The following is a 26,797-nucleotide window of genomic DNA, read 5'->3' on the forward strand; positions in this document are numbered from 1 at the left end:
TGGGCCTTCCAGGTAGCTCCGGCTCCAACACCCGGACCCGACATCACTCCCAACACACACACAAAAAAAAAAAACACTCCCTGATGCCTCCCTTTGTTGAGTCGTCATTCTGTAACGATATATTCTGAGAGTCGGGAAGCAAGTTCAGGGAGTGAATACATTTAATAAATGAACAAAACCAGAAACACAAACAGCACACCGACATGAAACAGGAACTATGACGACTGGGGAAGAAACCAAAGGGAGAGACATATAAAGGGCAGGTAATCAAGGAGGTGATGAGTCCAGGTGTCATTATGTGTGTAACCCTGGTGACAGGTGTGCGCCCTAACGAGCAGCCTGGTGACCTAGAAGCCGGAGAGGGAGCACACATGACAGTTGTTGCTTAATAGGGTTAAAAGCTCATATACATTTCATACCTGAATACCAATGAGTTAAATGTCCTGTGCACAGCAGTGCGCCTTCTACAAGGTGCTGGTAATGACAGGATGGCAGAGTATCCGAAACACAGCTGAAAAACGGTACATTTGAAGAAACAACAACGACTTCCAATCAATACTTATTTTTATGATTATCGAATCAACGTCGTCTGTCCTCGTCATTGTCCGTTTTCATCCTTGTTTCTGATAACTGAATATCATTTGATAGCTGATGATCGGTGCATTTATCGGTCCCGTTTATACTGACAATTCCTCTGAATCAGAACCCGCTTCACTGCTCCTATAGCAAAGAGCAGTGGGAGCTTCCATAGCAAACTGACAGGAAACCTTTTTGAGTGGAAGGCGCCATCCTAACACAAGAACACACATTTAGCAGGAAGCCAAATGAAGATGACCTGCTTGTGAGTACTACGTGAGTACGACACACACACACACAATACCTGAGAAGAGAGGCAGAGTGAGTTCAGGGTACATCCTAGCCAGTTGCTGTGAGAGCTGGGCTAGAGAGACGTTGTAGAGGGGAGGCAGAGGTCTGTGAGTCCTATCCAGTATACTACTGGGCTTCTGGTCTGCTATCGTCTTGGAATACACAAGCAGCTTTGCCTCCAGAATCTGGTTATCAAGAAAGAAAGAACACTCTTAGTCCAGGATATTATCAGTCATGGTTGGGGTCCATTCTAATTACATTCACAGGTTGACATTGATTGGGATGAGTCTTGTCCTTGAGGCAGAACTGAGTGATTTCCATTAGATGGGCCAGTTGCAAAGTCAAAATTGCCTTTATTGTAAAAATGTCTATTTTGGTCTTAATTTAAGGTTGGATTAGGCATAGAGCTTGCAGTGTGGTTAAGGTTAGGGCTAAGGTTAGGTGTATAACCAGATTTTATGACTTTGCGGCTGTGCCACCTCACGACCACTCTAAAGACCTGCTTCCAGAACAAGATTCATGACAAAAAGCATTAACCTGCATTCATTTCAGCTAATTCAGGAAGTAAACTGTAAAAACCCTGTTTACAATGGAAGGATATCATACGTTTATTTAGATAGTCCATCTATGTACATCCTACAGATTGAGTCTATTGGGTGTATTGGTTTCCTGAGCGTCTATAGACAGACTGTTCAAATAAAGTTGTACTCAGTGTAGTTCGTCCTTACCTGCATTAGCTGCATTGAGATTTCATACATTTCCCTGCTGGTGTCTGATGCCTTGAAGAGCACCAAATTCAACAAAGTCACGATGTCACAGGGATAGTTTCTGCAAGTGAAGGACAATCAAGATTAATATCATATTTGGTAACACTTTACAGTACTTAATAAAGCTTGTAGGCGTAATGCATTATGATGAATGCATAAATAGGGTGTCCACCCACACTGCCTAGAGTGGGTGAAAGAGTGCTTTGATGAAATTTCACTTCATCATGTTATAAAATCTTCTTACATATCATTAATATTACATTCTAAAAGTCGGATTTCGTAAACTTATGCATCCGATAATAAGCACTGAGCTCTGTTGACATGGCTGTGCAGGTTTCTCGTAACGACTTTTGAGTATTTTACATTTTGTGGTCGTCGTCTTGAAAGTTTCCACGGGTCGCAAATTGCTAAATTAGCATTACACGTGCTGAATTAAATGTAAAAGTATTTGAAAATAAACATCTTGGAATACACTCAGTGCTCTGTTAAAATTTCACAGAGATACGCTTATTTTGGTAAGAAATCTTAGAGAAAGAACTGGAATTTAAAATAAATATGAATATGATACTACTGTCAAAATTGATATCCATCTTACCTCTATTGTTTTTTGTCCTGCGGATTTCGAGAAGAAAGATGACGGGAAATGGGAAAGTGAGCCTGTCAGGTAGCCAGCTATGTATATTTTGAACCAAGGTAGCCAGTAGCCTTAATTCTTGCACAGAATCCAGCCTAGCTGACGCAAGGCAAGTTCTGATATTTGACCACTTTTTTTCTCCCTAATTCTGGCCATCATAAAAGTGTAACCACTCCAATAACTTCAGAACGTATTATGATAGAGACATGAGGTTGGGGCCATTGGTTCTCTTAGAGGAGCATGTATCTACACAATTAACATATTATCTTACCCATTGGACAATGATGTTGTATAAAGCATTATACCAGCAGGTTAAACTATTACAGACTATTTCAACAAATAATGATGCTTCAGTTCAGTATTTGAAGTGTAAGGTTGAGTTATGTAACAGAGAGCGGCATTTGATCAGTTCCTACTCATGATGTCTATAGTAGAGCGGTTCCTACCAATGATCTGTATGATTCTTTTAACTTAGACTGCATCCAAATGAACTATCACAGTGCCATCTGTTTTGTCACCAAAGCCCCATATACTACCCACCATTGCAACCTGTATGCTCTTGTTGGCTGGTCCTCGCTACATATTCGTTGCCAAACCCACTGGCTCCAGATCATCTATAAGTCTTTGCTAGGTAAACCCCCGCCTTATCTCAGCTCACTGGTCACCATAGCAACACCCACCCGTAGTACGCACTCCAGCAGGTATATTTCACTGGTCATCCCCAAAGCCAACACCTCCTTTGGCCGCCTTTCCTTCCAGTTCTCTACTGCCAATGACTGGAACAAATTGCAAAAATCACTGAAGTTGGAAACTTATATCTCCCTCACTAACTTCAAGCATCGGCTGTCAGAGCAGCTTACCGACCGCTGCAGCTGTACAATGACCATCTGTAAATAGCCCACCCAACCTACTACCTACCTCATCCCCATATTTGTTTTTTCTGCTCTTTTGCACACCAGTATTTCTACTTGCACATCCTCATCTGCACATCTATCACTCCAGTGTTAATTGCTAAATTGTAATTACTTCGCCACTATGGCCTATTTATTGCCTTACCTCCTTAATTTGCACACACTGTATACAGATTTTCTATTGTGTTATTGACTGTACGTTTGTTTATTCCATGTGTAACTGTGTTGTTGTTTTTGTCGCACTCCTTTGCTTTATCTTGGCCAGGTTGCAGTTGTAAATGAGAACTTGTCCTCAACTGGCCTACCTGGTCAAATAAAGGTGAAATAAAAAAATATAAAAAATATCTGCTGCCACAGAAGGTGACATTTGAGTAGTTTCTACTTCTTTACAGTGATGACCAAATGTTCTTAACTTTCTACTTGGGCCAGAGATGGTGGAATTAGAAGGGTTCCTACCAATGATGTCTGTAGTTCCTACCTGCTGCCACAGATGGTGGCGATGGCCTTGAAACAGCCAGAGGCCAGTTGGTAGGAGCCGGTGAAGCAGCGGTCGACCGCCCAGTTAAACAGGTTGGCCTGGTCAGCATTCAACTCCAGCAGCAGAATAACTACCTCACAGCCCAGCTGGCGAACCTAGTGGTCAATGACAGGTGGTCAGTGCCAGTGTGTTTGTGCCTGTGTACGTGACCACCATCAACTACTTTGAGCAACCAAACTACCAGATAAATCATGCGTCTTCAATGACGATTTGATCGTTGGTGATACGATCAAAGTTGAACAAAAACATAACTGGAGGTGTTGCTCTGCAATAACGAATGGGGGAGGGAAAGTGTCATTAGACAGAAATATTCCATACTAGATACAGTATATCCATATTGAAAGGTGAATGCCTCTGAGGTGTAAATGCTTTCCTCCTTTTTAAAAGCCTTGAGTAAGACTAGTTTGAAAGGGTAGTAGAAGCTATATGACATCCGTCTTAGCAGGATGAATCCCATTTTCAGGGCTACATGCCTAGTTTTTACTGTTCATTCGAAGGTTAAAGAATGTAAACACTAGCCTGGTCCCAGATCTGTTTGTGTTGTATAGCTGACAATGACCATACGAGTTGGCAAGACAGCACAAATAGATCTGGGACGAGGCTATGTAAACACTAAACACCAGAACACAAGCTGAAAGTCAACTTTGAAAGAGGGAGTAAAAAAACATATACAGAGAGGGACAGGTGATTAATCCAGTCAGTCATGTGATTAAATGGACAAATAATTGAGCAAATTTACCCTGAGACAAAAGCATCTGATCAAAACAATTAGGGAACAGTTGGTAGAAGCTGATGTTGTTTTACTGTGAGGAAACTAAGCAAACTATCAGAGCGCTATTAAGGTAATTGTGTGTGTGTGTGTGTGTGTGTGTGTGTGTGGCAATTTTAAGATTAAGGGTTAGGTTTAGGCTTAGGTCTACAATTAGGGTTAGAATTAGGGTTGGGGTTAGTGGTAAGGATTAGGAGTTATGTTTAGGTTACAGGTTAAGGTTAGGGTTATGGTAAGATTTAGGGAACAGGAAAAATAGGATTTTGAATGGAAATACATTTTAGGTCCCCAAAAGGATAGAATAACTAAATGCGTGTGTGTGGGGGTGTTTGTGTGTGTGATTGGCCACATCACATACCTGTAGGTCCTGGCAGGCTAGAATGTTATCCAGCCACTTATAGAGATATCCGTCTGGGGACAGTCCAACGTTGTCGAACACAGGTCCACAGCACAACACCGCAGACATGGCCTAGAGAAACACACACACACACACACTCTCTAGAAACAGTAGAACATGGCATGCACAGACTACATGCAGTAGGACCAACCCCCATGCTCTCACTCAGGATCATTCAGACACCTCATTCCTAATAAAGGTTGGGTGCTGTATAGCTTCTGTACCATCACCCTGTGAGTTCCAGCACTAACCATGGAGGTTGGGTAGTGCTGCTTATACAGTGCCTTCAGAAAGTATTCACATTCCTTGTGATCACATTTGCTGTGTTACTGCCTGAATTGAAAATTGATATAATTTAGATCTTTTTTCACTGGCCTACACACAATACCTCATCAGGCAAAGTGGACTTGTGTTTTTTGAAAATGTTACAAATGGATTAAAAATGAAAGGCTGAAATGTCTTGAGTCAATAAATATTTGTTATGGCAAGTCTAAATACGTTCAGAAGTAAAACTTTGCTAAATAAGTCACATAATAAGTTGCATGGACTCACTCTGTGGGCAATAATAGTGTTTAACATGATTTTGAATGACTACCTTATCTCTGTACCCCACACATACAATTATCTGTAAGGTCCCCCAGTTGAGCAGTGCATTTCAAACACAGATTCAACCACAAAGACCAGGGAGGTTGTCCAATGTCTTGCAAAGAAGGGCACCTATTGGTAGATGGGTGTTTTTTTTTTTAAAGCAGACATCAAATATCCCTTTGAGCATGGTGAAGTTATTAATTACACTTTGGAGGCTGTATCAATACACTCAGTCACTACAAAGATACAGGTGTCCTTCCTAACTCAGTTGCCGGAGAGGAAGGAAACCGCCATGATTTCACCATGAAGCCAATGGGTACTTTAAAATAGTTAGAGTTTAATGGCTGTGATAGGAGAAAACTGAGGATGGATCAACAACATTAGTTACTCCACAATATTACCCTAATTGACAAAGTGAAAAGAAGGAAGCCTGTACATAATAATACATATTCCATAACAGGCATCCTGTTTGCAACAAGGCACTAAAGTACTACCGAAAATGTGGCAAAGCAATTAACTTTTTGTCCTGAAAAAAAGTGCTGTTTGGGGCAAATCCAATACAACACATTACTGAGTACCACTCTCCATATATTCAAGTGTAGTGGTGGCTGCATCATGTTATGGGTATGCTTGTAATCGTTAAGGACTGGGGAGTTTTTCAGGATAAAAAAAACAGAATATAGCTGAGCACAGGCAAAATCCTCGGGGAAAACATTGTTCATTATGCTAGCCACCAGACATTGGAAGATGAATTCATCTTTCAGCAGGACAATAGCCTGGCCAAATCTACACAAGGCCAAATCTACACAAGTTTCTTACCAAGAAGACAGTGAATGTTCCTGAGTGTCCGAGTTACAGTTTTGACTTAAATCGGCTTGAAAATCTATGTCAAGACTTGAAAATGGTTGTCTAGCAATGATCAACAATCAATTTGACAGAGTTTGAAGAATTTTGAAAATAATAATGGGCAAATATTGTACAACCCAGGTGTGCAAATCTCTTAGAGACTTATCCAGAGAGATTTTAACATGTATTGACTCAGGGCTCTGAATACTTATGTAATTTAGATATTTCTGTATTTCATTTTCAATACATTTGCAAACATTTTGAAAAACATGTTTTCAGTTTGTCACAATGAGATATTGTGTGTAGATGGGTGAGAAAAACCATCCATTAATCCATTGCAAATTCAGGCTGTAACACAACAAGATTTGGAATAAATCAAGGGATATGAATACTTTCTGAAGGCACTGTAGCTTTTGTACCGTCACCCAGTGGTTCTAGCACTAACCATTAAGGTTGGGTGGTTCAATGTACTGCTCAGCTTTTGTACCATGGTACCTAACACTGACCATGAAGGTTGCTGTTCAGGACTGCTTTGCCCTTTCTGAAATAAGACACCCAAAGGGATGCATTGCAGTCATGTTATGAAGGAAATGCATACATCTATGAAGAGAATAATGAAAAATATCTTACTAGCTTATATTATGAGGTTATTGTTTTTGATGCTCGGGAACTGACTGAAATTACACGCTTTACACGATTTGAAAAAGTTATGTAAATATACATACACATTTTGTGGGACATGCTGTATTTTGTCAAATTCAACTACGCGACAGACCACACATCATTTAATATCCAACTTTTTACCTCTGAAATATAGCTAACGGATTTCAGGAGAAAAAAAAATAGCGGAAGGCTAGCCAACTATATAGATATAGGAAACACTTCGGATACGAGGTTGGTGTCTTTTTAAAAACAAAATTAAACAGATATATCTTGCAGTTTAACAAAATAGTAAGGTGGTCAATAACTGATAATACGAGACTTTTTGCTAAGCCGCTTATCAAAAAGCTGATAGTAGTAGTATTTCCACTGAAATGTCAAACATGCTAATTGCTAACCCGTTAGCTAACATTTTTACGACACCAATAATCACAAAACATTGATGGCTTGATCACACTGTTGAAGGCAAAATATTTTTTAAAAGCTGTTGAATATAGTTTTAGATAGCACCTATTTTTCTAAGAGTGTACCTCCCAACAGCACAGTCATAATGTTTCAAAGCCTGTTGGGACAATGGTGTGAACCACTGGTACAGAAGCTGATAGAAATGTCCAGCAGTTATCTATGCAAAGTAGATGGTCTCCCTGTCACAGGGAGTAAACAGGGATCAGTAAACAACGCTGACATCATTTTAAATGGTGTAGCCCCTTTGCACCAAGATACACAGCAAACAGTCAGACAACTGGACTGGAATGTCCCCCAAACATAGGTTTGGTCAGTATCACATTTATAACCTAACATTTCTTAGAAACAGTGGACATTCAATGTTGTCTTGACATGGTTTGGATTCCAGCTATAAATTGACCCTAGTCCATATGGTACAAAATCTACAGTATGTGTGGAGTTGAGGGATAAAGTTAGAAAATGGACTGGAGTCAAAAGAAGCAGCAGCAGGGAAAAGTTGAAATGTAGCACTGGCTAAGCTGCAAATGAACATTGCCGCATCATCGTACGGTAACTTAAACCCTATCCAGCGCATCGCCTCCGGATCATTTCCCAAGTACATGTTTTATAAGTAGTGCTGCAGAACCAGGGAAATCTCCCATGAGGAACAACATGTACTTTTTAACCCTTAACACAGAGGGGAAGGTGTTAATGCGAATAAGAGGTTCTGGAGTTCAGAGGAAGTGGGCTGGAGAGTTTTTATGTACTACGGCATGGAAGTGGACATCTGCCTGGCCTAGATGGTCAACTCTGAACTAATACCCAATACCCTTATCTATCCAAGATGGCGTTGCAGTAGGACATGTGTATTTGTTTTTGTCTTGTTCCCGTGTCTTATCCCATGTAAATAACCAGTCATTTTCGTGTATAGCTTTAATCTCAGTTTCTATCTACAAACTAAATATACTTTCCTGCAACCCGTCTCACCCAATGTGGTACGGATCTGCTATTTTTATTCCTTATAACTGGAACTTCCATCAGGAGCTAGCCAGCTAACTAGCTACTAGTCTTTGTTAGCCACAGCTAGCGGTCTTCACCTTTTTCCTTGTCATCAGCCAGCCTTAGCTCGGACAACACCTCTGTCTGCACAGAGCGATATCAACCCAGAGCATATCGACTGCTTCTCTCTACCATATCATCGGATTCCTGCCACTCTGGATCATTACACCGGATCATCGCAGCTAGCTAGCAGCAAACAAGTGGCTACTGTTAGCTAACACCTCTGTCCCGAAGCAAGTACCAGCTAGCCTTGAGCTAGCCTCAAGCTAGGCCCATATACCAGCTAATTCTAGGGCTACAATACCTCCTTTGCCAATTGGCCTGGACCCTTTATTGTCGACACGGAGCCCCGCTTTTCTGAACGCTGTGTCCCCTTCTCGCCTAGCGTAGTAGTGACTACCAAACGGCACCCAGACTCACCTATTGCTGCTCTTTTGACCCTATGATCACTCGGCTACACAGCTGATGCCCCACTGGACTGTTTCAATAACACGGTACCTCATTTTGTTTACCTATCAGCCCCAGCCATGAACTCAGGTCCTGTATGGTCCTAACTGACCCGCTCTGCCCATTCATCGCCACTTACCCGTTGTTGTCTTAGCTCTCCTGATCAACACCTGTGATTACATTATGCCTCTCTCTAATGTCAATATGCCTTGTCTACTGCTGTCTTGGCTAGTTCTTCTTGTTTTATTTCACTGTAGAGCCCACAGTCCCACTCAAAATGCCTTATATAGCTCTTTTATCCCACCACACATACATGCGGAGACCTCACCTGGCTTAACTGGTGCCTCCAGAGACAAAACCTCTCTCATCATCACTCAACGCCTAGGTTTACCTCCACTGTACTCACATCCTACCATACCCTCGTCTGTACATTATGCCTTGAATCTGTTCTACCACGGCCAGAAATCTGCTCCTTTTATTCTCTGTCCCCAACGCACTAGACGCCCAGTTCTTATAGCCTGTAGCTGTACCCTTATCCTACTCCTCCTCTGTTCCTTTGGTGATGTTGAGGTTAACCCAGGCCCTGTAGCCTCAGTTCCACTCCTATTCCCCAGGCGCTATCATTTGTTGACTTCTGTAACCGTAAACGCTTTGGGTTCAAGCATGTTAACATCAGAAGCCTCCTCCCTGAGTTTGTTTTATTCACTGCTAGAGCACACTCCGCCAACCCTGATGTCCTAGTCGTGTCTGAATCCTGGCTTAGGAAGGCCACCAAACTAAAATTATTTCATTTCCAACAACAACATTTTCCGCCAAGGTAGAACTGCCAAAAGGGGAGGAGTTGCAATCTACTGCAGAGATAGTCTGCAGAATTATGACATGCTATCCAGGTCTATGCCCAAACAGTTTGAGCTTCTACTTTTAAAAATCCACCTTTCCAGAAATAAGTCTCTCGCCGTTGTGGCTTGTCAGAGACCCCCCTCAGCCCCCAGCTTTGCCCTGTACACCATATGTGAATTAATTGCCCCCCATTTATCTTCAGAGTTTGTACTGTTAGGTGACTTAAACTGGGATATGCTTAACACCCCGGCCGTCCTACAATCTAAAATAGATGCCCTCAATCTCACACAAATGATCATGGAACCTATCAGGTACGACCCTAAATCCGTAAACATTGGCACCCTCGTAGATATCATCCTGACCAACCTGCCTCATAGATATCATCCTGACCAACGTCATATTTTGATATCTGGTTGTAGTGACGTCAGATTACAACCGGGTGACTAAAAAGACGTATGTCCTTTCTCAATAGAACGCAACCTAACCACAACATCACATACAACTGCCAGCCTGATGTCTTTACAACCAGTTTTCCCACTGGGTACAGCCAAAGGAGGATTTATTTTGCTGTCTATTGCTGTTGTGCTACTGCTTGGTCTTCCAGGAACTAGGCAGGGTTACGGTTTAGTCCAGTTTATTAGGATCCCCATTAGCTACCGCGCATGCAACAGTTACTCTTCCTGGGGTCCACATGAAATATACAAATACATGACAAAGTACAGAACAGTAATAAACATGAACATAAGATATTACGTTCAATTCCAAATGAAATCAAATGCAATAAAAGTTAAATATAGGAAAGACACCAAGAGACAACAAAAATGCTATTTACGCACTATTCACACACTGGGTGTACAAAACATTAAGAACACCTTCCTACTGTATTATAGAGTTGGACTCTACAAGGTGTCAAAAGCATTCCACAGGGATTCTGGCCCATGTGTTTCCCACAGTTGTGTCAAGTTGGCTGGATGTCCTTTGGGTGGTGGACCATTCTTGATACACGTGGGAAACTGTTGAGCTTGAAAAACGCAGCAGAGTTGCAGTTCTTGACACAAAATGGTGCACCTGGCACCTACTACCATACTCCTTTCAAAGGCACTTAAATATTTTGTCTTGCCTATTCAACCTCTGAAAGCCACACATACACAATCCATGTTTCAAATGTCTCAAGGCTTAAAAATCATTCTTTAACCTGTCTCCTCCCTTCATTTACACTAATTGAAGTGGATTTAACAAGTGATTATAGCTTTCACCTGGATTCACCTGGTCAGTCTATGTCATGGAAAGAGGTGTTCATAATGTACATATTCATATTTTTAAATACAGTACAGTTCAATTAAATACAAAACAGATAAAACTGTTCAACACTTTGTGACAAATGGTTTAGTAAAAGCGCTATACAAATAACAAATGTGATTGATTGATGTACCTTGAGGGCGCAGTACTGGTATCTGGTGATCTGGTGGTTCCTGTCACTGTAACGATCGAGAGGCGTGAACATGACGCTGAAGGGACCAGCCCATTGGCTGAACAGGATGAAGAGGTGGTGCCTTAGGCTCTGCTGCGGGAAGAGGAAGCGTCGGTGGTGGACTGGAGGAGAAGAGGGGGAGAGGAGGGCAAAGGGGAGAGGGGGACACATGGGAGCAGAGAGGGTGGGAGAAACAGAAAGGAGAGTAGAGGAGTGCAGAAGGAGAAAAAAAAAAGGACAGTAAAATTGATCTGTTAGTCCCCTTCTCAGAACAGTATATGGGCATCAAAATCCCTAGGGCATTACAAACTGCTACTGTATGAGACTGAGTGACTAAGAGCTGAATCCCAAACTAGTCCCTTCCCCATGGCCCTCGGCCCTCCATTTGCGCATTCACGTGCGCCAGTGCCATATGTACAAGTGTCCCTAAGCTAAGGTAGTGAAAATGATCAAGGGCGTAGGGCCTAATTAGACCCTCAGATAGTCACTTTGACCAAACCAGCAAGGCTGCAGGCTTCAGAGCGAAGTGCCATCTCATCACGCACTACGATACGTCTGGAGTTTACACCATTTCATACAAAATAGTTGAGAGGTGTGCCTTTTTTTATGAGATGTGCTTTTGTGTCTGATTGAGATGTTTTACACACAAAATAAATGAAATACCCCCAAATGAAATGTTTAACTGTTAATAAGGTTTATATCTTCTAAAACGCAACAGGTAATTTGTTCATTTGAATTTCATGCTTGTTTTATTATTTAAAACAAAAAGTGGAACATGAATTGCATCGACAAAGTCACAAGTGTGTCCCGAGGTTGATGGGTTCATTGATCCCCTCTATGGAAGTCACCCTCAGAGTTTCATCAGTAACACGTGACAATGGAGGGTCCTCTGAACGAGTTGGTAGAGGCGAGGTTGCTAATTTGGGGTTCCCCGATGGATTACAGTCGTGTTCCGTCAGTCATCTCTCATTCATCAGGCAGTCAGGAAGTCTGAAGTCTGGCTGCCAATGAGTCATCATCTGCCCTTCCCCATTTAAGCTACACTATTTTAGGACTGGCGTCCCTTGGGATATGGCCTAATCAAGATCAATGTGTCAGTGTCCTGAGTCCCTGCTTTCCAAGGGCCTGCACCAACCCTTGACACACGGAGGCCTGTTTTCATCATTCATAAGCTACCAAAATGTACGACTCAGTAAGATATTTTCGGTGACAGTCTAAGGGGACGACAAAACATCAAAATTATTTTGAAACAAAGTTACTTTGGATCCATAGGGCTCTGTTCAAAAGTAGTGCACTATATAGGGAATAGGGTGCCGTTTGGGACATACCCTAAAGGCCAAAAAGTAATTTGGTTGTTTTACCGGGAACACACTGGATGAGGTTGGCCACCATGGCACTGAAGTGAGCTCGGATGTCCTTGAGGATCTCTAGCTCTTTGTCATTCTCCGCCTCCAGAAGCATCCGCGTCAGGTCCACGTACTCTAGGAACAGAGCTCCCAGGGCCAACGTATCCCGCTCCAGAGCCCCGTTCGTGCTGTGGACACCAGACAGACACACAAACAGATGGACAGACGGACATACAGAAGTAGAAAAGAACATCAGTCAAGACAAGTTAGTTTAGTTTATTTACATATTCGAAACCATACTGTTGCTTTCACATCCAAGGGAGGACAGAGGTAGTCTGTGAGTCTTCTGTGCTTCCCAGTGTGTTGGGCAGTGTCTCCAGCATGACCATGAGTGTGCCAGTGAGCATGTCAATGAGTGTGGATTGTGTGTCAGTAGGTGTGTCAGTAAGTGTCACTGAGTGTGTCAGAGAGTGTGTCTGAGAGTGTCAGTGAATGTTGGTTGTGTCAGAGAGCTTGTCAGTGAGCATGTCAGTGATTCACACGAGGTTGGTGGCACCTTAATTGAGATTCAGTATATTGAGCCTGCACTGATTCAATTGCATGTTTGCATGTGTTTGATGCCATTCCATTCCATTAGCTCCGTTCCGGACATTATTATGAGCCGTCCTCCCCTCAGCAGCTTCCTGTGCAGTGACTGGTCAATGAATGTGACTAACCTATCACTGATGACACCAGAGTCAGCCAGCAGCTCAAATATCCTCAGAAGCTGCAGCCTCAGGAGGTCTCTCCGCTCACGGCGCTTCTTGTTCTGAGACAGAAAGAGAGAGGGGGAGTGAGCGAGAGAGAGAGAGAGAGAGAGAAAGGGAGGAAAAGAGAGATCCATCAGCAAGGCACTTCTTCTAATAACTGTTTCATCTACAATGTGTGATCTCCCTTGCCTGGCTACCCATCCACATCGCTTCGGCCAAAGTTTCTTCTCCACAATGAATCTGGATTTGCCTTCCTCCCCTACGATTTTAGCTTGCGAACACATTCTGACATTTCTGATTGGTCCCAGAAACGGATGGGTTGGGCCAGAGCCAGCCTACATGATGACTTTATCAACTTAAATACTCTGATTGGTTAGATTTTTTTTAGAGACGATCCAATCATGATGAATTTGTTTCGTACAACGCCCCTCATTTTGAAGTCACAAACAACTTCTAGGATGGCAGATTCAGACAAAATGTACAGTATGTAGAGATCAATAGAGCAGCGGAATTAAGTTCAGGGTGAGTTGTCAGGCAATGATCTCCCCTCTCTATTCAATGACTTACAATATGTTGCGAAGTAGTAGTTGTGTATATAAGAACAAACTGAAGCGTAATGATGATTATGCCCACAGCTCACCTCTGGTCTTCTCTCCAAAGCTTCCTTCATTAAAGGTTGCAGCTCCTCTACCAGCTCCCTGGACACACACAGAATTACAAATACAACTCCAGAACGGACATTTGGATCCTAGCCACGTGCCTAAAAAACATCCATCTTGCTCAGGAAACCTTTCAATCTAGAAAATGATCACGTGGTATAATATCATATATGTGGTATGTTTGTTAGCTAGTTAGTAATTGATCACAAAAATGAGTTACTATAACAAAGAGGACATGTGTTCTGAAACGTGACGAAAACCCCGAACATACAATTTCATAAACATTCACAAAAAATGTACCATAGATAGTGCTTTGCACTGATTAAAATGATTTCCAAGAAAAGGTTATTTCAGATAAAATGAAGTCTACACGGAACAAAGAGAAGGGGATATGTCCAAACTGAAAAAGACCAGAATGTTCCACTGTGTAATCCCTCGCTCATCTCTTTTAAACCCTCACAAATGTTTTAAAACCTTACACAGCTGACTGTAGTCATGTTCCCTGTTACGAATGCAGGGACTGACAGTTAGTACATGAGGAATCAATGGGTTTATATCACAAATGGCACCTTTTAGCAATTAATAGCTTGAGTATCTGTTGACTTCAAGTAAAAAGGTGTAGGGTGAAGTTTCCACTAGCAGCTTATTTTAGGTCAGTTGGGGGAGGGGAAGCTGATCCTTGATCTGTGCTGGCTGGGAAAACGTCCCCCTGGAGCAGAGGTAAGACACTGATAAATCACCCAGCTGCTACATGTAAAACATATGGAACGCGTTTGGGTCTTTGTACATCAAAAAATATATTTGACGTTTTAAAAAAGCTTTTAATTTGACATGTCAAATAACACAGTTCTATTATAGAATGTTGTGTGTGATGAATTTGCCCGTGTAAGCCAAGTGCCACCACTACTATCAGTAACACTGTCAAAGCTGTACAACAAAAGTCTGCAAACAAGCACACACCGGCCACGAACGATGTGTTTACAATACCGCCTTGATAATAAGGAATTATTTGTTTGACTGCAACTTCTGGGGCACCAATACATCCAGCCTGTAAACAATGACCAATTGGTGGAATTATGGCATATTTAGACTATATAATGTTAAACGAGGTTGGAATATGAAGCAATGAAATGGGGTATCAATCTACTCGGTAACACTCGAAGAACACAACTGTGAAGAGTTTACTCAAATATTAGCGTTGCAGCTCTTATCGCAGGACTGTGACATCACCTCCCCAGTAAGCCTATTGTGTGTACTGACATTCATATTGCACTGTACAGCTTTACTTAAGGATTGGGGATGAATGAAATGGGGTATCAGTCTACTCTACCCAATATATTTTCTCCCAACATCCTCCTCAGAGTTATCAGACTCCAAAACATCCACGCAGTAATGTTTTTCCTCAGGAATAGTGTTAAATACACAGATTGATAATAAATGTGGCTCAATTCAGAGTTGTTTCAGAGTCCCGCAATAAAAGCTATAACGCTAATGTTCTCTGGGTGTCACTGAGTAGACTGATACCCCATGTCATTGATCCACAATCCATTGGTAAGGCTGTACAGTGAAATATGTATGCCCCCAATGCAATTCTAAAGTCTAATACATCCAGTGTGATTTCAAAAGATTTGTCAAATTATTGTATTTTGTTGATTTTATATAACAATATTCTAAACTCGTTTTAGCATGATCTGTTCAATTATGGCATAATTCCACTATTTGTATTCATTTGCGTCTGTCAATTACATTATTTTATTTTGAAGGCTAACCGCAAATTCCACTATTGCGACTAATCCTTATTGTGGCTAGCTTCACATAGATGGGTCCGACCACCGTTAATCAAATAAGAACTGTTTTATAAATTAAGGGTATTTTAGATGATTACACCTAGCTAGCTACTGAAACAATGTCGTGTTGCTGTTTTTGGGGAAAAACATTGTTTGCATCCATCAGCTGGGTAGCTAGCTTTTTTTTATGACCGGTACTGTAGGTGCGTGAGAACTTTACCGGCATCACAGCATACGAATCGATGAATCTTTGTGACACATGAAATACGAGTGATGGTGTAATCAATGTGGAATAACTACGTAAAACAATAATGAACGTGTTAAATAATTATGTGACGTGCAGTCATATTCAGGTCCTGATTGGTCAACAATCTTATTTGACACGTCAAATAGTGTTATTTGACATGTATCTGTTTTTGACACACAAAGACCCAAACAGCGTTCCATAATATAACTGGAATGTCTGAAACGCATTCTCTGCATTTTTCTAATCTTATCGCCCTAATCACGTACTGAGGAAACTCTCAAACCAAATAGCTAAATCCCACACTAATCAGGGACAACTCTAGTATGTGTGTGTGTTGTACCTGAAGACCAGGGAGTTGGTGCGTCCAAAGCCTAGCACCAAGGACTCTGTCAGCTCGATGCTCTCTGTTCTCATTAGAGGGACCAGCTGCTTCAGGAGCCATGCTACTGAGGGGGTCCAAATCACCTGGTACACACACACAAAACGTTGTACAAAACAGTGTCAATCACCTGAGGAGCGTTCAACAAGGCTTCCATTTACGGCAGAAGATCATTTGCTATTCCTACTACATTAAATATACACGTAAGCCTATAAGTTCACATTATTATTTATAGAGGCAGTTTAGACCCGAACCAGACACTTTACAGTGCCTTCGGGAAGTATTCAGACCCTTTGAATTTTTCCTCATTTTGTTAGGTTACAGTCTTATTCTAAAATGGATTAGATCGTTTTTTCCCCCTCATCAATCTACACACAATACCCAATAATGACAAAGCAAAAACAGGTTTTTAGAAATGTTTGCTAATGTATTTAAAAAAATATATTTTACTTTTACATAAGTATTCAGACCCTTTACAAAGTACTTTGTCGAAGCAACTTTGGCAGCAATTACAGGCTAGATTCTTCTTGGGTATGATGCTTCAAGCTTGGCACACCTATATTTGGGGAGTTTTCCCATTCTTCTCTGCAAATCCTCTCAAGAACTGTCAGGTTTGATGGGGAGCATTGATGCACAGCTATTTTCAGGTCTCTCCAGAGATGTTTGATCGGCTTTAAGTCCAGGCTCTGGCTGGGCCACTCAGGGAAATTCAGAGACTTGTCCCAAAGTCACTCCTGCTTTGTGTTGGTTTTGTGCTTAGGGTCGTTGTCCTGTTGGAAGGTGTACTTTGCTCCTTTCATCTTTCCCTCGATCTTGACTAGTCTCCCAGTACCTGCAGCTGAAAACCATCCCCACAGCATGATTCTTCATGATGACCATGCTTCAACATAGGGATACCAGGTTTCCTCCAGACGTGACGCTTGGCATTCAGGCCAAAGAGACCGTCATGTGCCTTTTAATGAGGAGTGGCTTCCGTCTGGGCACTCTACCATAAAGGCCTGATTGGTGGAGTGCTGCAGAGATGGTTGTCCTTCTGGAAGGTTTTCCAATCTCCAGAGTTCCTCTGTCAGAGAGAACATTGGGTTCTTGGTCACCTCCCTGACCAAGGTCCTCCTCCCCTGATTGCTCAGTTTGGCCGGACGACCAGCTCGAGGAAGAGTCTTGGTGTTTCCAAACTTCTTCCATGTAAGAATGATAGAGGCCACTGTGTTCTTGGGGACCTTCAATGCTGCAGAAATGTTTTGGTACCCTTCCTCAGATCTGTGCCTCAACACAATCCTGTCTCAGAGCTCTATGGACAATTGGTTTTTGCTCTGACATGCACTGTCAACTGTGGGATCTTATATAGACAGGTGTGTGACTTTCCAACTCATGTCCAATCAATTGAATTTACCACAGGTGAACTTCAAATCAAGTTGTAGAAACACCTCAAGCATGATCAATGGAAACAGGATGCACCGGAGCACAATTCAGTTCCAATCACCTGGTACACACACACACACACACACACACTACTTAGTCAGACATCTTCACAAATGACAACAACTTGGTTACGCTGTTTTCCAAACCAGAGCAAACCACAGTATAAAGGATAAACAAGTCACTTTACAAACTTTAGGGGAAGTTAGTTTGTCCCTATGGGGAGTTAATTAGTCAATCTAGCTGTGAGAGGGGGAGATACTTTTGCATATATAGTACATGTGGACACCCCTTGAAATGAGTGGATTTGGCTATTTCAACATAAGCTCACCGAACAGGATCTCCAAAAACATCTGTTCTCAGGTGCAACACTCACTACCGAGTTCCAAACTGCCTCTGAAAGCAACGTTAGCACAAGATCTGTTCATCGGGAGCTTCATGAAATGGGTTTCCATGGCCGAGCAGCTGCACACAAGACTAAGATCACCATGCGCAATGCCAAGCGTCTATGCCATTGGACTCTGGACCAGTGGAAATGAGTGCTGTGGAGTGATACATCATGCTTCACAATCTGGCAGTCTGACGGACAAATCAGGCCTTGGCGGATTCCAGGAGAACGCTACATGCCTCAATGCATAGTGGCAACTGTAAAGTTTGGTGGAGGAGGAATGATAGTCTGGGGCTGTTTTTCATGGTTCGGGCTAGATCCCTTAGTTCCAGTGAAGGGAACTCTTAATGCTACAGCTTAAAATGACATTCTAGACAAACCTCTGCTTCCAACTTTGTGGCAAAAGTTTGGGGAAGGCCCTTTCCTGTTTCAGCATGCCAATGCCCCCGTGCACAAAGCGAGGTCCATACAGAAATGGTTTGTCTAGTTCTGTGGAAGAACTTGACTTGCCTGCACAGAGCCCTGACCTTAGGAGGCTGTTATAGCAGCCAGGGGGGAACCAACTCCATTTTAATGCTTATGATTTTGGAATGAGATGTAAGATGAGCAGGTGTCCACATACTTTTGGTGATGTAGTGTTTCTACCTTGTTGTCGTAGTTGATGCTGCCGTCAGGTGTAGTGGCTGTGATCTCAGGGGTGTAGGCTCTCAGTTGGCCGGGGCTCATGATGCTAGGCTTGGCCACTCCAAAACACAGGATCAGGTAGTTCCTCCACAGGGTCACGTAGCTGTCTCCACCACCTGATGTGCTGCTGGTCTTCTTAGTGTATACTGGGTTACTGGAGAGACCACGGGTAAACACACACACAGTACATTGAGAGTGCATGGTAAATCAAACTGAACCTTTAGGGGCGGTTTTTCTGACACAGATTAAGCCTAGTCCTGGGCCCGTATCCACCACGCGTCTCAGAGTAGAACATTTGTGCTGAGAATAGAGACTATTTACTCCTACTCTTAAAAGATATGCATAAAGCCTCTTCATTCATAAGAGTCCCACCTAGTCGACAGATATTTAGGAGACCTCATGACCTGTCCTAAACAATTTTAAGAGATACTTGCAGGTGTTTTGATAATAGAAAAATGCAGCGATTCAGTGGTTCCTGTGACACATGCAATTGCTTTGGAGTTGTTAAAATAACGTTTTGACATTCCTATATGAACAATCCATAAATAATCTAGATAATCTACATGCAACAGTACCTCTTGCCTAAAGATGGCGCCGACAGCCATGGCAGCTCTGCATTTTGTTTTTTTGTGTGTAATTTCTTACACTATTAAACCATAACGTTTTTCGTGTTATTACATACAGCCGGAAATAACTTTTGGATATCAGAGCGGCGTACCTCAACAACATTACGACCAGGAATACGACTTTCCCGAATTGGATCCTTTTTCCTCACCCCCCCAGGGCAATTTAACTTATCCCAGAGGCTGCTCCAAAATGCCGCTGGCGGAGAAGAGGTATTCGGGGTGGACTTCTAGTTTGACTCAGGAGGCGGGCACACCATCCACCGCTTCCGAGTACATTACTCATTAATGTTCAGTCTCTGGACAATAAAGTAGGCGTGCTCAGGGCGAGGATCTCCTTCCAGAGAGACATCAGGAACTGTAACATACACTGTTTCACGGAATCATGGCGCTCTCTGGATATACTGTCCCTGTCCATTCAACCAGCTGAGTTCAGTACATTGCGCAGACAAGAATAAAAAACTGAAGAAGGGCAGTGGTGTATGTTTCTAGATGAACCCTTTCACATGTACCATCACACGGGTGTGATCGTTCTACAGTGCTCCCTGAACCATACGATCATAACCGTGTGATTAGAACGCTCATTTATAACGCTTATTTAGAACGGCCAGATTCGAATGACGCAACAATCAGCATTTGAGCCGGCCACACTTTTTTCAGAAACTATTTACACAAACAGTCCTTACAAAGTTATGTCCATAATGTGAGCAGTATTTTGGATGCAATGTTCAGATATTCACCAAAATATATATAGCATAACACCATCATCATCCTAACTGAGGAAAGATTGACGCAACACAATCGGTCATATTTTCTAACTCTCGGCTTGTTACGTTCGTTGTTGGAATGAGACCAAGGTGCAGCGTGGTAAGCATACATCTTTCTTTTGATGAAAAAAAAATTTTAAAAAAAAAAGATAAACTAACGTAAAGTTCTGCAGGCTACACAGCAACTAACAAAATCAAGATCCCACAACTGAAGGTGAGAAAAAGGGCTGCCTCTGATTGGGAACCATACTAGGCCAACAAAGAAATAGAAACAGATTTCCCCACCCAAGTCACACCCTGACCTAACCAAATAGAGAATAAAAAGGCTCTCTAAGGTCAGGGCTGACATAAACTACAATATAAATTAGCTAATAGCAATTACTATGTCCAGTGGGGCAGAAAAGTATTTAGTCAGCCACCAATTGTGCAAGTTCTCCCACTGAAAAAGATGAGGCCTATAATTTTTTTATGACACACAAAATGAGAAAAAAAAAATCAAGAAAATCACATTGTAGAATTTTAAATGAATTTATTTGCAAATTATGGTGGAAAATAAGTATTTGGTCACCTACAAACAAGCAATATTTCTGGCTCTCACAGACCTGTAACTTCTTCTTTAAGAGGCTCCTCTGTCCTCCACTCCTTACCTGTATTAATGGCACCTGTTTGAACTTGTTATCAGTATAAAAGACACCTGTCCACAACCTCAAACAGTCACACTCCAAACTCCACTATGGCCAAGACCAAAGAGCTGTCAAAAACACCAGAAACAAAATTGTAGACCTGCACCAGGCTGGGAAGACTGAATCTGCAATAGGTAAGCAGCTTGGTTTGAAGAAATCAACTGTGGGAGCAATTATTAAGAAATGGAAGACATACAAGACCACCGGTAATCTCCCTCGATCTGGCGCTCCACGCAAGATCTCACCCCGTGGAGTCAAAATTATCACAAGAACGGTGAGCAAAAATCCCAGAACCACACGGGGGGACCTAGTGAATGACCTGCAGAGAGCTGGGACCAAAGTAACAAAGCCTACCATCAGTAACACACTACGCCGCCAGGGACTCAAATCCTGCAGTGCCAGACGTGTCCCCCTGCTTAAGCCAGTACATGTCCAGGCCCGTCGGAAGTTTGCTAGAGAGCATTTGGATGATCCAGAAGAAGATTGGGAGAATGTCATATGGTCAGATGAAACCAAAATAGAACTTTTTGGTAAAAACACACCTCGTCGTGTTTGGAGGACAAAGAATGCTGAGTTGCATCCAAAGAACACCATGCCTATTATGAAGCATGGGGGTGGAAACATCATGCTTTGGGGCTGTTTTTCTGATCCGTGTAAAGGAAAGAATGAATGGGGCCATGTATCGTGAGATTTTGAGTGAAAACCTCCTTCCATCAGCAAGGGCATTGAAGATGAAACGTGGCTGGGTCTTTCAGCATGACAATGATCCCAAACACACCGCCCGGGCAACAAAGGAGTGGCTTCGTAAGAATCATTTCAAAGTCCTGGAGTGGCCTAGCCAGTCTCCAGATCTCAACCCCATAGAAAATCTTTGGAGGGAGTTGAAAGTCCGTGTTGCCCAGCAACAGCTCCAAAACATCACTGCTCTAGAGGAGATCTGCATGGAGGAATGGGCCAAAACCAGCAACAGTGTGTGAAAAACTTGTGAAGATTTACAGAAAACGTTTGACCTCATTGCCAACAAAGGGTATATAACAAAGTATTGAGATAAGTATTTAGTCAATAACAAAAGTTTATTTTCCACCATAATTCACAAAGAAATTCATAAAAAATATTACACATTATGCCATCGAGACAGTGTCGAAGTTCCACAATTCTGAGGTAGAAAGCCCTGCTTTTATTTCGTCACAATCGGAACCGTAAGCTCTCTGTAACTGGCTCACCATTAACTTGCAAATAATGATCTTGTTGTGACTATATTTTCCTGTAATAATGAAGAGAAATTAGCTAAAGTGAAGACATTGTCAGCTATATAATATGGTCATTATTTGAACTAACTAGCCAGATAACATTAGCTAGCAAGTTTATCCATTTTCAAAGCAGAATTACTTTCCCATTGTTCTTCAACTGTAGTGTATGATATAGCTCTCTCTCTACTTTTATCCATTGTTAAAAAAACACTTTCAAATCTTGTCAGATATGGGGAACCATAAATGTGCTAAACAATTGAGAAGGGAAAATTAAATGATGTGCATTTGTGATGAGTGCAACTGATTCAGCTTCGTAACAGGCAGTCAGGGCTATTGAGGGTATGCAACTTTTATTTTCTGTAGTGGAAAAAGTGGTGGAAAAAGTGGTGGAAAAAGTACCCAACTGTCAAACTTGAGTAAAAGTCATTTTCTATTAAGTAAGTCACCCAGTCAAATTCTACTTGAGTAAAAGTCCAAAAGGTATTTGGTTTAAAATATACTTAAGTATCAAAAGTAAAAGTATAAATCATTTCAAAATCTTTATATTAAATAAACCAGATGGCACTAATTTTTTGTTATATAAAAAAATGTTTTTAAATAAAAAAAAATATTTATAGATAGTCAGGGGCACACTCCAACATTCAGACATAATTGACAAATGAAGTGTGTGTGTTTAGTGAGTCCGCCAGATCAGAGGCAGTAGGGATGACCAGATATGTTTGGTTGATAAGTGCTTCAATTAGACTATTTTCCTGTCCTGCTAATCATTCAAAATGTAACGTGTACTTTTGGGTGTCAAGGAAAATGTATGGAGTAAAAAGTACAATATTTTCCTAAGGAATATAGTGAAGTAAAAGTAGTCAAAAATATAAATAGTAAAGTAAAGTACACATACACAAAAATGTGGATTTGCTATGCTGCATTTTTAAAACGGAAATAGTAGAGATGTGCTTTGGACATAGCAACCTGGATTAAATACATGTATGACGATGACGATGACATACATGTATGTATGACGATGACATGCGTATCTGGAGCAGGTCTACTCCTTATATCTAATAACATGTCAGATATCCAGAAATATATATCCAGCGCAAATGTGTTGAAATAACGGTAATATTATAAAAAAGTATGTGTTTAACAACAGTCATACTGTATGAGTGCAATATGCCAATAACATTATTTAAAATATCTGAATTTGTACCAAAAAAAAAAGGGTTATGCATTCCAACATATTGGGCAAGAATTAAGAGTGGGCAAAGTTCAATCAAAAGTTTTACCATTGCAAGATTTGATGTACAGTCACATTCACTGTGGTTGTCTGAGGCGTGCTAGAGTTCACAGCTGCCGATGCCTCATCACGATTGGTTATTTCCCATCATTTGCAACAATGTCAATGAGAGTCATCACTATATTTTCTTTGCAGTACCTCAATCTGTTGTGATTACCAGCTGATAATCTTCTATCAGTTTATTTTACTCCTGGTTCAGAGTTTGTCTGGGCAGTGTCTTCACATCCTACTGTGAGCTGAGATTTCTTTTGTGTCTAAAAGCAAGTTAACAGGACTCCTAGGACCTTTTTCGGAGATGCTTTGTGGATAAGGGCACAGGACTAGGCCTACTCTGTATCCGGGAAACCGCCCCTTAAGAGTGCTATCCATTTCATTTTTATGAATTATCTATCCATCTATTTTCTTACATCAAGATCCACATTGTAAAATAAACTTTTGTTCAATACTCTGATGTGTTATCCTCTGGGGCTGTGCTGTACTCAATCTGTACAATAAATCAAATCCAACATGGGGTTGTGTCAGGTTGGCTCGGGTTGGTGACAATAAAGATCTATTCTATTCAATCAGGAACAGAACTTAGAAGTACTCACGTGGGGTCCACCAGGGGCATGAGCAGCTGCATGCGTGTGAAGACGTAGGACCAGGTGTAGCTAAGGGCGGTGGGGCAGTGTTTGGGCAGGTGGTCCTGGCGCAGCAGGCTGTAGAGACAGAGCACCCAGGGGTCCTTGACCGACTGGGCAAAGATCCACACGTGGGACGGGCTCCGGATGTCATAGTGGCTGTTGACCAGCATGGAGTTCCACTCAAGCAGCCATTGCAGGTCCACTTGGTGGCCCAACGGAAGAGTGGCCTAAAAAGGGGGTTGGGGATTGGGAGACAGGAGGGTCAGGGGTTAGTCGAGGGTTAGAGGTTTCAGTCAATTATCTTCAATTAAAGGCTATCAACGGTTTATTTTAGAAATCATAAAAAATGTATGCAATTTTTTTTAGGTTCAATTGGAATTTCAATTGCAGTTCTAGAACCAGGCTAAAACTGACTGCCATCCACAATTCTATGATCAGTGAGGCAGATTGTGCATACAAATCACTAATGTGATTAATGGAAGCTAACCAGATCACTTGATGGTAAAGTGCATTCTGAAAATATTCAGACCCCTTGACTTTTTCCACATTCTGTGACGTTACAGACCTATTCTAAAATGAATTAAATCGTTTTTTCCCATCTTATCAAGCGACACACAATACTCCATAATGACAAAGCAAAAAAAGGTTTTCAGAAATTTGTACAAATGTATATAAAATAAAAACCTACATAACCATTCAGAATCTTTGCTATGAGACTCGAAATTACGCTCAGGTGCATTCTGTTTCCATTGATCATCCTTGAGATGTTTCTACAGCTTGAGTTGAAGTCCACCTTTGGGAAATTCAATTGATTGGACATGAGTTGGAAAGGCACACACCTGTCTATATAAGGTCCCACAGTTGACACTGCATGTCAGAGCAAAAACCAAGCCATGAGGTCGAAGGAATTGTCAGTTGAGCTCCGAGACAGGATTGTGTCGAGGCACAGATCTGGTGAAGGGTACCAAAAAATGTCTTCAGCATTGAAGGTCCACAAGATCACAGTGGCCTCCATCATTCTTAAATGGAAGAAGTTTAGAACCACCAAGACTCTTCCTAGAGCTGGCCAAACTGAGCAATTGGTGGAGAAGGGCTTTGGTCTGGGAGGTAACTATGTACCTGATGGTCACTCTGACAGAGCTTCAGAGTTCATCTGTGGAGATGGGAGAACCTTCCAAAAGGACAATCATCTCTGCAGAACTCCACAAATCAGGCTTTTATGGTAGAGTGGCCAGACGGGAACCACTCCTCAGTAAAAGGGACATGACAGCCCGCTTGGAGTTTGCCAAAAAGCACCTAAAGAACTCTCAGAACATGAGAATCAAGGTTATATTGTCTGATGAAACCAAGATTGAACTCTTTTGCCTGAATGCCAAGTGTCACGTCTGGAGGAAACCTGGCACCATCCCTACGGTGAAGCATTGTGGTGACAGCATCATGCTGTGGGGATGTTTTTCATCAGGGACTGGGAGACTAGTCAGTATTGAGGGAAAGATGAAAGTATAGAGAGATCCTTGATGAAAACCTGCTCCAGAGCGCTCAGGACCTTAGACTGGGGTGAAGGTTCACCTTCCAACAGGACAACAACCCTAAGCACACAACCAAGACAAAGCATGAGTTCTCTGAATGTCCTTGAGTGGCCCAGCCAGAGCCCGAACTTGAATCTGATCGAACATCTCTGGAGAGACCTGAATATAGCTGTGCAGCGATGCTCCCCATCCAACCTTGACAGAGCTTGAGAGGAGCTACAGAGAAGAATGGGAGGGACTCCCCAAATACAGGTGTGCCAAGCTTGTAGAGTCATACCCAAGAGGACGAGGCTGTATGCGCTGCCAAAGGTGCTTCAACAAAGTACTGAGTAAAGGGTCTGAATACTTATGTAAATGTGATTTTTTTTCTTCCTAAAAAACTGTTTTTGCTTTGTATTGTATGTAGACTGATGAGGAAAATAAACAATTGAATCAATTTTCGAATAAGGCTGTACTGTTGAAAAAGTCAAGGGGTCTGAATACTTTCCGAATGAACTGTATGTTAAGCGGACTGGGCTGTAATAAGCATCCTGAATCACTGTCTGGAGTAATAACAAAGTTATGAAATGTGAGAAATTGTACATAAAATAAGTGGATTACTTAGAGGAGCAAATTGCTCTCCCCTCCTCCCCCACCCTCTGTCTCCTGTTCTCTCACACACACACACACACACTGCAACAGAGAGAAACGCTCACCGTATCTGACGCTGCCACATGAACAAAACTTTCCAGAACCGTCAGGCTCAGTTGGTCCATGACCTCTATCATGGGTTTGTCATCATCCTGTAAGGTATCACAGAATCCATCATGTTCAACCAACTCTAGTCCAATACTCTGTAACCAGCCCACGATTTACTGGTCAACTTTCCAGTTAATCGGCCTTACTATGGAGCGACACTGAGGCTTCGAGAAAAACGTAGGTTTTTAGCTGTTACATTAGACCTGTAACCTGTTGGCAGCGTGAGAAGAGCGCAGGCCACTTTATCAAGCGCTCTTGGGGCGTGAGCCATGCATTGAATTCTTGAAGAAGAAAAAGAGATGGACATTTTACGCTGAGCAATGCATACCTCTCATGAAATTAATGGGAGTGTCTAACGCTCTGCACAAGTTACATGTCCAGAAAATAGCCGTTTGGA

At 42.0% G+C, this 26,797-nt stretch overlaps 1 protein-coding gene across 3 annotated transcripts in view; it reads right to left on the bottom strand.

The window, feature by feature from the left end:
* The window catches only part of LOC110507323 (protein furry homolog), a 210,236-nt gene that overhangs the window by 90,909 nt on the left and 92,530 nt on the right, over nt 1–26,797 (bottom strand). For all 3 annotated transcript variants that reach the window (XM_090224185.1, XM_021587244.3, XM_090224186.1), the window contains exons 21-32: nt 26,358–26,444; nt 24,101–24,360; nt 18,858–19,050; nt 16,367–16,491; nt 13,974–14,031; nt 13,301–13,392; nt 12,600–12,772; nt 11,200–11,360; nt 4,845–4,955; nt 3,658–3,812; nt 1,596–1,695; nt 881–1,052 (exon numbers count right to left, since the gene is read on the bottom strand). In XM_090224185.1, coding sequence (XP_090080311.1) covers nt 881–1,052; nt 1,596–1,695; nt 3,658–3,812; nt 4,845–4,955; nt 11,200–11,360; nt 12,600–12,772; nt 13,301–13,392; nt 13,974–14,031; nt 16,367–16,491; nt 18,858–19,050; nt 24,101–24,360; nt 26,358–26,444 — 1,687 coding nt within the window. The remainder of the gene's footprint in view (nt 1–880; nt 1,053–1,595; nt 1,696–3,657; nt 3,813–4,844; nt 4,956–11,199; nt 11,361–12,599; nt 12,773–13,300; nt 13,393–13,973; nt 14,032–16,366; nt 16,492–18,857; nt 19,051–24,100; nt 24,361–26,357; nt 26,445–26,797) is intronic.

Source organism: Oncorhynchus mykiss, chromosome 27 (genome assembly GCF_057628025.1).
Source record: "Oncorhynchus mykiss isolate SJ-2025 chromosome 27, ASM5762802v1, whole genome shotgun sequence".
In the NCBI taxonomy this organism is placed as follows: Eukaryota; Metazoa; Chordata; class Actinopteri; order Salmoniformes; family Salmonidae; genus Oncorhynchus; species Oncorhynchus mykiss.